The sequence below is a fragment of the Rhodamnia argentea genome, chromosome 11, assembly GCF_020921035.1.
Source record: "Rhodamnia argentea isolate NSW1041297 chromosome 11, ASM2092103v1, whole genome shotgun sequence".
Taxonomy (NCBI): Eukaryota; Viridiplantae; Streptophyta; class Magnoliopsida; order Myrtales; family Myrtaceae; genus Rhodamnia; species Rhodamnia argentea.
The window spans coordinates 952,653-964,969 of NC_063160.1; the positions used below are offsets into that span (position 1 = coordinate 952,653).

The 12,317-nt window shown below is 40.5% G+C and overlaps 1 protein-coding gene across 1 annotated transcript; it reads left to right on the forward strand.

Annotated features, from left to right (window-relative positions):
* The first annotated feature begins 1,161 nt into the window (after window positions 1-1,161).
* On the forward strand, window positions 1,162-4,026 carry LOC115750459 (putative pentatricopeptide repeat-containing protein At1g13630). The gene is made up of 2 exons (XM_030687835.2): window positions 1,162-1,718; window positions 1,973-4,026. The coding sequence occupies exons 1-2, from the start codon at window positions 1,262-1,264 to the stop codon at window positions 4,024-4,026; spliced, it is 2,511 nt and encodes an 836-aa protein (XP_030543695.1). The 5' UTR covers window positions 1,162-1,261.
* Window positions 4,027-12,317: the final 8,291 nt, after the last annotated feature.

The following is a 12,317-nucleotide window of genomic DNA, read 5'->3' on the forward strand; positions in this document are numbered from 1 at the left end:
AATATCAAATGATATCCTAACTCCTCAACTAAATCTCCCTATATCATATATGCAAAATACCACAAATGTAAGATTGCTTTTCCAATAAACATTATACGTATAAGATTATTCAATAAAAACTCACTTAACGGTAACAAACAACCATCAATGATCAATTTCATTGAGTAATCTCATCACATAACATGTCGATGGTCCATCCATTGACTCATCTAAAACTCGTCATCACATTATGGTCCTTGTTAATGTCATAACAAAGCGACCAAGTTTACCCCCCTTGGTTAGGTCTACCACCCATATCAGTTGATGGTTTGGCCTAGAAGGACGTCCCGACAATATGTATACTACCCCCTCAATGAGTTCTAATTATAGTGATATGAGCATAATCCATTAGCATCAACATCCAACATGTGACACCCCATTTTCAATAGTTATTAATAAACAAGCAATTGACGAAATGGATTGGAAAGCTGACTCATGGAAAGGAAGTAGTGGGCGAGTCGAATTAAACCCTCTAACTGGATTCCGGTCTTAAGAGAATGGGCGGCGAGTAAGTAAGTGTTTCTCCAAAGTTAAATCTCTTTGCGAAAAAATTTCAATGTTGAATCTTCAAAATACTTTGGCACTACAAAGTTTGAAGATTTCAAAGGCAACTTAGCACGATCGCTATATCCATATTGAGAGAGGAGTAGTCGGTGAAGAAAAGTTGGATCGCCTTTTTCTATCAGAATTCTAAATTTCTCTAGGTTACCCTGTTACCGTGATTGTCTAGATTTTTCTTGTGTAGAGGTAGGAGATATTTTATAAAAGAGGGTAGGTAGAATTGTATGGCCAATAGATAGGTCACATGTAAAGTTATCAGTATTTTCCAAACTATTTGAAGAGATGAATTTCCAGAATTATTTAACAGACAAATTACCTTCATGTTAGAGCTACAAATAGCTAAGAAGTGCTCTTGTTCTTAGTTATATGCGTGAAAGAAGCCTCCACTAAGCAATATCATATAATTGATTTGTAGATAATCGGAGATTGTGATATAATCTTATTAATTAATTATTTCAAAGCCAGGTAAATAATTAGTTTTGTTAAGATATATTTTTTTTAAATTATAAAGCCAACAGAAAAAGACAAATCTTGGTTGCCTTTCATTTCCTTTGCCCTTCGTTACCCTTTGCAACTCTTAAGCCCAAACAAAGGTCTTCCACAGCGCCCCAAGCAAAAGAGCAGTCCCCCCTCTGCGCATACTCCGAAACTCCCAAGTTCCATGCTCGCCCGCGTTCACCGATGCAATCCCCTCCGTCTCTCCGCTAAATCTCCTATCCTCCTCTCCATGACGTCCTTGCTCTCGGCTAATCACTCGGCCAGCGCCGCGAGGCTCGACTCCGACGACGAGCCTGTCCCCGCGGCCTCGACCTCCAGCCCCGACGACCCTGTTCGCCAACTCATCAGCGGGTTGAGGGGTTCGGGAGTGGAGGCGTTCCTCGCCTCGCCTCACTCTGGGGCTGTAGTTTCCAAGTTGAGCCGGTCTCAGGTCGACCGAGTAGTGGATGCTCTGAAGGTCGGGAGCCCGGATTTGGCCGTTGGTTTCTTCGATGTTTTGAGGAATGAGTATGGGTTTAGGCATTCGAGGTTCGCTTGGTTACTGGTCTCGCACGTTTTAGCTGGGAAGTGGGAGCTGGGGCGATTGCGTTGGGTTCTTCAGCAAATGCTGGAGGAGGAAGGTAATTTTGAGTAACCAGGACTTTCTCATGTTGTAATCTCTGTTTGGTTCTGCTGTGCTGGGCGACACTCTGAAAGTTTTGTTTGGCAAGATATAGGGGGCAAGCAACTGGCTTTCTCTGTTTCATGGCAACGAGGAACCAATTTGAGATTTTGCAGATTTTGGCTGATGTTTTGTTTACAGCTGGCTTCCAATGGGGCTTGAACTAATCGTGGGTCCAGGCTTTCTCATGTTGCTACTTTTGATTCTGTATAGGCTCTGGCTCCGCACCTGCTCTTTGCGAGGTTTTGTCAAATAGCTTCCACGACTGGAAATCAAGTGGCGTTGTGTGGGATGTTCTTGCCTTTTCTTATTCAAGAGCCAGGATGGTGCATGATGCCCTCTTTGTCCTTGCCAAGATGAAGGATTTAAGATTTCAAGCTTCTATAACGACATATAATAGTCTACTGCATAACTTGAGGCACACTGATATCATGTGGGACGTGTATAATGATATCAGAGCGAGCGGCATCCCTCACAGTGAATACACTAATTCCATCATATTGGACGGCCTTTGTGCCCAGTCAAGATTTCAAGATGCAGTTTCATTCTTCTGGGAGACTAATGAGATGGAGTTTGGGCCCTCGGTTGTGTCGTTTAATACCCTCATGTCAAGGTTTTGTAAATTGGGTTTTCTGGATGTTGCTCGGTCATTCTTTTGTACGATGCTGAAGTCTGGACTGCCACCTGATACATACACTTACAATATCCTCATCCATGGTTTGTGTGTAGCAGGTTCCATGGAAGAGGCAATAAAGTTTGCGAATGACCTGGAGAAGAATGGACTGGGTCCGGATGTTGTGACATTCAATATTCTTGCTAAAGGATTTCATCTACTGGGTCTAATGAATGGGGCTTCAGACGTCATTAAGAAAATGCTGCTCAAAGGGTTGCATCCTGATCAGGTAACGTGCACCATTCTTATATGCGGGCATTGCCACGCAGGTGATATAGATGAAGGCTTGAGGCTTAGGGAGGAGATGCTTTCATTGAATTTTCCATTGAGTTGCATCTCATACACAGTACTGCTCAGCAGCCTGTGTAAAAGTGGTCGAGTTGTGGAAGCATTGAAATTGCTGCATGAAATGGAAGCTACTGGCGTACAACCAGATGTAGTGACGTATTCTATCCTCATCCATTGGCTTTGCAAGCAAGGAGAAGTTCAAAAAGCTATTATGGTCTATCAGGACATGATCTCAAAGAGGATCTTTCCAAATTCTTTTTCACAAACTTCCATTTTGCTGGGTGTGTGTCAAAGGAAAACTATAGAAGAGGCTAGGAACTATTTTGATGTACTCACAAGAAGCAATTTGACAGATTGTGTTGTTTGGTACAACATTATGATTGATCGGTATGCAAAATGTGGAAAAATTGGCGAAGCTGTTGATCTCTTCAAACAGATTATTACAAAGGGGATCACTCCTAGTACTGTAACTTTTAACTCTCTCATATATGGATTCTGCAAACAAAGAAAACTTGACGAGGCTAGGTGGTGGTTGGATGCTATGAAGTTATATGGACTGATACCTAGCGCCATAACTTATACTATACTGATGAATGCATTTTGCGAACAAAGTAATATGCAAAGGGTGCTGGCATTGTTTCATGAGATGGAAACAAAAGCTGTCGTTCCAACCCATGTCACGTACACAGTGATCATTAAAGGACTTTGCAGGCGATGGAAGCTGCAAGAGGCTGTACAAATCCTTAATGACATGTATGCTAAGGGCTTAAGACCCGATCAAGTCGCCTATAATACTATTATTCAGAGTTTCTGCAAAGCAAGAAACCTGGAAAATGCATTTCAGTTGCTCAATGAGATGTTAGTGCATGACCTTGTGCCCACTCCAGTTACTTATAATCTACTTATCAACGGGCTTTGTGTTTATGGTGAATTAGCAGAGGCTGATAGGTTGCTGGATTCTCTTCAAGACAGAAATGTAAACCTGACAAAGGTTGCTTATACCACCATCATCAAAGCACATTGTGCAAAGGGCGATGTGCAAAAAGCTATTTTTTACTTCAGTCAAATGATGGAGAAGAGATTTGAAATATCAATTAGAGATTATAGTGCTGTAATTAATAGATTATGCAAACGGTCCTTACTTACTGAAGTTAAACTTTTTTTCCTTATGATGTTATATGATGGCATCTCTCCAGATCATCAGATGTGTGAAGCAATGCTCAATGCTTTTCATGAGGGCGGGGGCCTTCAATCATATTTCCAACTTCTGGGCCAGATGATTAAATTTGGCTTACTCCTAGATTAAGCATGGCATCTCTCCAGATCATCAGATGTGTGAAGCAATGCTCAATGCTTTTCATGAGGGCGGGGACCTTCAATCATATTTCCAACTTCTGGGCCAGATGATTAAATTTGGCTTACTCCTACATTAAGCATGGGGATTTAATCATTGACTCCCCTCATGGCAAGGAAAGCTGTTTCTCTGTGTAGAAACTGACATAACTGGTATGAATCTATTGCATTGTTAACATGTGCTTTTTTATTTCCAATTACAGCACTATGACTTCTACACAGCAATGGATTTTTCTCGTGCTTGCTTGACTACCTTATTTCTGCATATTTGACTGAGTACCCTGGAATGAATTTAAGTTCTGCCTGTCTACTATTCCAGTATGCTATTCTTACAGATTTTATGCACTGTGAATAATGATTGTAATGGAGCTGGCGGCCCTCGTTGAACTCTTCAACTGCAATCCCTGGGGATCAGACATAGTTCGTCTTATTTGTTAATCTGTGTGGAATATGCTCCATTTCGATGTTTCCGTGAAATATGCATATGAGGTATGATTTTACATAATGCATAGTTGTACAGTACATTTGAGATGCAATTCTGTTTTTCTTGAACATGGGTTAAATTAGTGTTTGTTACATTGGGGTATTTTTGAGATTGAATTTTTAAGTGCAGGTTCCTAAACGTGGCTTTTAACTCATTTGCTTTTTTTTTTTCCATTTTTGGATAGATTTATACGCATATAATGTGTGGGTACTTTTTTTTGTTAAAGAATGCATTGGCTATCCCACCAAATCATCAATGTTTTTAGAGGGTCGCCATTTCTTCCTTGCGTCAACCACTTTAATGGACAGTTCTTTTTCTTATCCATTTATTAGCTCTTGTTGTGTTTTTGCGCTAGATATCCAGAGCGTTCAGGACTCATCTCATATTTACTAAATGTTCCCACTGTAGGTTTATAGTTTGGATTAACTGAGCTTTTTTATCACTGGTATTGTTCACGCACTCTCATCAGAATGGTTCTACTTGTGGATCTCTCTCAAGTAGGGGTGATCGGTTCCCGGGCGATTCTAAGGACCAGACATGACAAATTTCTGCGGATTTTAGACTTCACAAATTTCTCCTTATTTGTTCAAGTACGGTGGTCCTGCATTGGTGTTGCACAGGTTACTTCTGTAGGATCATTAGAAAGAGGATGCTGATCATAGTTATCTCCTCTTTGCTGGTCCTCCAAAGGTGGCTGCTGTTACATCTGGAAAAGCAGCTCAACAACTCATTAATTTTCCGAGGAATGCTCAAGACTGCACATTCCTCTTGCAAATGATTAGAGTTACTTTAAAAAAAAAAAAAAATTGACCGGTCCGGTCCTATGTCCCTGGAACCGAGAACTGGACCGCCCGGTCACCGGTTCCAATTTTAGGAACCGGGAACTGGACCGCACCCCCTTAGAACCGAGAACCGGACCACCGGTCCCAATCCGGTCCGGGCGGTCCTGGTCCGGTCGGTCCGATTTGCTCACCCCTACTCTCAAGGATCCACATAAAATGTTATGAAAATGATTTCATCCATTTTTATTTTCTCAGCTACTGATTCTTGTGTCTACTCCTGAGGAAACTATGTTACCCACGCGGGACCCATCAAGATGTAACTGTCCAGCTGCATTTTAGTAAATGATGCTTCAGATCTAACTGTCTAGATCCATTTTAGTTTGTGTAAATGCGCTTATTGAATACTTCCTCTGCCTATTACACATAATCATATTATTTGTGGACTTTGTCTCTGGTGTCTTAAGTGACTCTGACAATTTTCCTGTTTCCAAAACGGAAGTGTGCACTTGACAAAACTTACTTGTTCATATTAACTGATATGTGAACCACTTGATGTTTACTGTGAAAACTGCCACTGAAGATCAGTTTTGCAACTTGTAGGTGAGATGATTACAGTCTGCCTACTTGCAGGTCAATCGTGGCGACTCCATCATTGATTCCCTAAAGCTGTTTGCTTGTATAAGCTTGCGTAAGAGGTACGGGTTTAGTCTGTTCATGCGTCATTTTTCTTTCTTTTGTTACAGCACTGGTACTTTTCCAGTGCCATGGGTTTTCTTCCACGTACTTGACCATTTTATGTAATCCGTTCTTGGACCGAGCACACTGGAATGGATCTAACTTCTGCTGTCTAATTCTTCTCATACATTTTTAGGTCACGGATTCATGTTGGTGAAGAATTCATTATTTCCGTTGATTCTGCTGCCTTGGGTCACTCCTCAAACTGCTGCATTCTGTGATGATCGGACTTGGTGTTCCTTATTGGGTAATTAGTGTCAAACTTGCCCCCACCAAACGACTCTAATAAATTGGAAATACTTAGTTCCTGGAAGTCTGCAAGTCAGAACGAGTTAACTTCACATAAGCGAAAGTGTAAGCAAGTTTAAGCTGAAATATCAGTTGATTTGATTTGGTTGTCTGTGAGGGTGTTAGTAAGAATATAAAATCAGTTATAGATTTTAGTTCAGCTCTTTGATTTCATCTGTGTTTGGATGGATATAACAAGTGTTAGTGTGATTGTATTATGTTGGAGGTAATTTTCAAGGTTATAGATCTATTCGTGATATAATGAGTTGCAATTATGGCAAAGTTTTTGAACCCTTGTATCTGATTCTGAATAGCAGGACACAAATCTCGGGTGGATGCTCAAATTCTTTCTAAAAGTGCATCAACTATCCACACGAACTGCTTTAGCCACCTTTATCCTCATCATCACGACGATCATCACCATCATCATTGTCCTCATTATTTTGGCTGTGTCAGCTGTCTTTGTTGACTGTTTTATGTCTTTCCTTAACCTTTTCTTTGTACATGATGCGTTAATGCCCTACGTTGGCATCTAGAGAGTATGTGACGAAGCATTGCAATTTCACTGCTTCATAACTACATTACTGAATGCGCCACCTGAAGTTTATGTATGGTTATTAATGTCCTTTTCAGATCATTGGCTGCTCTGTTTTTGACACTCTTGACTGATATAAAGAAGATGAGAATGATTTCACCTGAATTACTTTTTCCTTTGGTCTGCTGCAGATCCTTTTCCTTTGGGATTTTCGGTCTTTGCAAAGATGGCTCGTTCCATGAAGCATCGGGCACACTGGCAATACCTTTGCCATCATTCATTGACGTGCTGGTTCAGTGACTGTAAAATGGGAACTGATCATCGATTTACTAAATAGTGCTAATATGTGGGTCATATTTCTGCGGCATCTGTAGCCCATGTTTCAGTTTGGTGCATTATTGGGAGGGAATGACTCGTCAGCTGTTGCTGGCTGCAAAAGCGCCATGGTCTCCTTCGAATCTGTTTGGGCCCTTGTTTCTGCATATTACGTAGGCATGTGCATACGAGTACTCCAGTGTATCCAATGGATGCCTGCAAAAGAAATAAAGCCCCCGCTACTCATCTCAGCCAGACATGGCATACTAGCAGCTTGAATACTACCCATCTTTTCATCTGTGCAGGTGGGTAGACAGTTATTTTATAGACAAGAAAAAAAGCTGTCCATATTATGTGCAAATAACAGAAGGTAGTCTCTTCTTCTTGCTGCATTTGTATAGATGGAAATAGGCAGGTTGTGTTATCTTTTTGCTGCATTGCCCTCTTGAGGAGTACTCTATTTTGACAAAGCTTGAGAGCCTTGTCTGAAGCCTCGGGTCAATGGTTTTGATAGACAAATGAAGAGAGAAGTGCAGAGGCTGTAAAAAGCAACATCCAGTTAGGTAGCCTCAACTCAAATCTTTTGTACTTCCAACGCATCTTATGCATTGGTCGAGCTCGGCTCGGGCAACGGATGGGTAGAGATCACCATTTTTATCAAAAGCACATCATAAAAGTCTGGCGGACGACAGTAGAATCGCAAAATGATTGTTATCATGATTTTACATCGATTGTATTATGTAAACAAGAAAGCCTAGACATTGTGGAAGGGGCTATTTGAATTATAGGATCTTACGAAGAATTTAGGGGTGTCGAAATAAAATCAAAAAACCGAAAAGCCGAACCGTTAACTGAACCGAACCGAACCAAAAATTTCACGCATTTCGGTTCGGTATAGTTTCGGTTTAGGTAATGAAATAAAAAATCATTCTTGTTTTTAGGTTCGGGAAACTTATGATTGATTTGGTTCGGCACGCGGTTAACCGAACTAAAAAAAGGCCCATCTTCTTAAAGGCCCGTTTTATTAACTTAACGTTTTACAATGCCTCTCTTCTTTTTCACCCCTAAAAAAAGCGCTCCCGTGAAACCCTAATCGGCCTCTCCTTTAGCATCCCATCATTGAAGCCCCTTGAGCTCGACCTCACCATCATCAACGTCGAGCACCTCATCAAGCACGCCAACTGGAAGAACGGCGACCTCAAGCCATACGCCATCTTCTGGATCGATCCCGATTGCTGCCTTGCCACCAAGTCCGACGATTACGGCTCAACGCGACGTATCCGCAACGAGCGATTCACAATCCCTTGCGCCTTCCGCCTCCTCGATTTCGTCCTCTCCCTCTAAGTTTTCCACTTTAAATCCTCCGAGACCGCCAAACCCTTGGTTGGGTCCCTCCCGATCCACCTCAAGGACCCGCCCGACCCACAAGATAAGGACCGGATCCGAATGGACGAGCTCATCCGATCGTGCGGTCGACCTCACGGCAAGATCTGGAGCAAGCTCGATTTCGCTTTGCTTCGCCATAGCCCGTTCTTCTCGTCCCCCTCTCGAACGGTGTTCTCCTCCTACTTGTCCGAGCCTAGCGCTCGTGCTTGCTAGATTGCTGTCGTTGATCTCATCCTGTTCACCGGTCTGCTCCAGGAAGTCTGCTTGGAAAAGGTAAAAGGCAACCACCTATTCCTTCTAAAATCGTTCTATGAATGGAAGCAAAAGCAATATTTTGAGCAAAAGAAGAGGAGGCAGTAGTAACGTATTTTGGTTCTTAAACTGATTTTATGCCTTGATGTCAAATACTTGCTGTCAAGTTTAATAACAAGTCTAATGACAAAATTTTTTTGTTACTTCAAGTTAAAAAAAAAATTGTTACTTCAATTTGTGTTTATGTGAAGCCAAGATCATATCACTCCATTGATTTATGCTCTGTATATTTAATTTTGATTTGTTTAACCTTTCCCTCGCATCCCTCGAAAGCCTTGGTCTATTTTAAAAATTGTTGGTTGGTGAACGTCTTAGTCTTACTAGACTACATTGTTTTCTCTCTCCATTAGATTGCACGCGATTGCTTCGGCTCCTTTTCTCTCCATCTGCTTAATGGCCGACTTTGCGATCGCGTCAGTTTCTTCGGCTGCTTCGACTCCTTCAACGCAAGTTCGCATCCAAACAGAAGACACTGTGAGTCCCATCTTGATAATCACATTTCTGGTCTATAGCTTTTTGTTTGTCATTCCATGCCGTGAAATGGGTATCTCTTTCTTGCTACTTCTAGTTGATTTTCTTTTGAACAAAAAAAAGGTCTTGGGGCTCCCTGCTTTAAAGGTTCTATTACGGTAGAGAACCTCTTTGGGTCTTCACGATGGTAATACGAGAGAACAATAAGAAAGAAATGATAAACTCTGCCATCACATAAAAGTATGGCATTGACATGAACTCAAAGTTGTTGTACTTGTCCCTTTGGCTAGCTTCATCTGGTTACATTTCTTACCCTATTTTTTCTCACCCATTTCCTGTCTTTGTGAGATGTTGCTATTTTCTTTTCCAAACTTTTGATTGATGGAATCCCTTTTGTTTGAATCAAAATGGGGATGTTTATCTATATATATCTCTGTTTCTTAATTGCTAATTGTGGAGTTGATTCTATTCATTTTTCCCATTATCATGCTGAGTTTACATTAACGGTTAGGCTACAATAGTTATCCCTTGCTCTTTCTCTTCTAACTGGGGTCGCTGGGAAATTATTCGAAAAAATTCTAAACCTATTATAGTTTTGTCAATTAAGTTTTAAACCTCGTAATTTTGCTAATTGAGTCCTATATCTTTTCACGTTTTGCCAATTGAGTCTATCCAACCAATTTTGGTAGGAAATCTCTGATATGAATGCTCGCCATCCTATATGGCATTATCAGCGTTGAGGTGGATAATTTTTAATTATATTTTAATATTATTATTTTTGTTTTCAAATTTTTTATTTACTTAAATTATTTTTTCTCCTTTGTTTTCTTTTCTTCTATTTTATTTTTCTTTTTTTTCTTTCCCGCTTCCCTCGCTTCCAGCAAAATTATCCACGACAATGCTCATTGTACTATGTAGAACAACCGACGTCTATGTAAGTGATTTCTGATAAAAATTAATTGGATAGACTCAATTGGCAAAACATAAAATGGTTTAGGACTTAATTGGTAGAATTAAATAGTTTATGACTGAATTGAAAAAACACTAAAATAAATTTAAAATTTTTTAGACAATTTTCCCCTGAGATTGATGTATATGCACCTTTTATTCAGCTTCTCAGCAATTACATTAGTTCCCTCGATGAGTGGAGTCCAAGGTGGTGTCGCTCATCCGTATATACCAATGAATAATGGGTCGACAGATCGAAAAACAAACTACTAAAATAAAAGAGGAATTCACAGTGCTCGCGCACACCGGAGCAATCATTAAGCCAAAATAAAGATCCTCATGGACCTTATACTTCATTTGGGTGGGATTCTGCTAATTAAGATGCTAGATTTCCAACGGTCAACAGCAGGGAACACAAATTAAACCTTTGAAGATGAGCCAACGGCTAAATTCAGCAGAAAAATTTAACTTGACAAGGGATAAAATTCCGCAATACAGATCATATCATTTGGTAAGTAAAACCATACCAATTAGCCGGTTCCAGGGCGAAAGCATGTCAATTCTCCAAAGAGACAATATAAATTCCTTATGTTTTGATTCACAAGCAGAGAAGCCAGCAAATACATACCCGTTTCCTAAAAGCAGTGCAATTCATGAACACAAGACGGATGATCATCAAATCGAAACGACAAAACTCCCCAAAGCATAAACCCTAAACCCTCACAGTTAAACAAGGGGCGAGAGCCTTTGCAGCACGTTCACGGAGACAGATGACCGGAGAGCTCGCCGACGACTCGGACGGCGTTCAGGCGGGCACTCCCCCGACCACTGACAACAACCCAGATGGACGCGCGGAGCTAAGGTGGGAGGCGGAGCAGAGAGAAAGAGAGGGAGAGAGAGAGAGTTACCGAAACGTGGTGGGGTTGCCTGTAGAGGCCCAGCTCAGACTTGAAGCTGAGGCCCCCTCCTGTCTTTCATCTTCCACAATGTTGAAAATTGCATTCTTTCACAGATTCCAAATCTGTTTGTAAATATTCCCGTCTCACAAATTCATTTGAAGATACTCCTGTATTTTTTTTTAGTGAACACGAATTAATCGCCCGAAAAAAGGCACCCTATAAATCATTTATATACCCAAAATACGATCATTATTCTGTTTTATATGCGCTTTCTCGATATTTATCACGAATTAGGAACGAAATTCTCACATAGTTTGCAGCGTCTTCCACCACATCGCATTCGCTTGAGCGAAGGAAATCGGTCAGGAGAGGGGATTTAGCCTTGGCCATTATATGTTGATTTCGAGTCATACCAATCCGAATAGATACCTACATATATTCCGAGACCATGTCAAAAATTTTCATTTGGATTATTTTGGGTCTACAACTTCCTACAAATTCCAATCAATACATAAAGGTTGCTCTTGACCATATCTAGCAAGGATACAAAGAAGTTGCTCCAACCCTCTTAACATATGAAGACTCGAGCTCGAGCTATGCTCGAGGTTTTGAAAACTGAGGCGGGGAGCACAAGAAAGTAAAAGATGTAAACTCAAAACTCTGTGGTTCAAGACATTGCTTGGAAAAGAAAACTTTCCAACTCGGAGCCCCCAAAAAATTGATTTTCGTTGCACTTACATAAATAGTTTCTCTATTTTTCGAAGAGAAAAACTGTTCGCATGAAAGATGATGTTTGGACAACTGAGGATAAAATCAATTATATCCAAAACAAAAGGCGACACAATTGATTATGTGGAAAACAAGAAATCTTTGCTTTTTTATGATTTAAAAACGAAAGTGATTATGTGTATCTCACGATTGTACTACTTTTTTTGAATTTTCTCCTTCATTTTGTTTTTTTTATACATAATAGTTAACGTAGTACATAATAATGTACTTATATATACATGCTATTTTGTCATAGTACTTTTTTACATCTGAAAATATCAATATCATTGTTTGAAGCCAATGGGGCGTTGGACGAGTTGG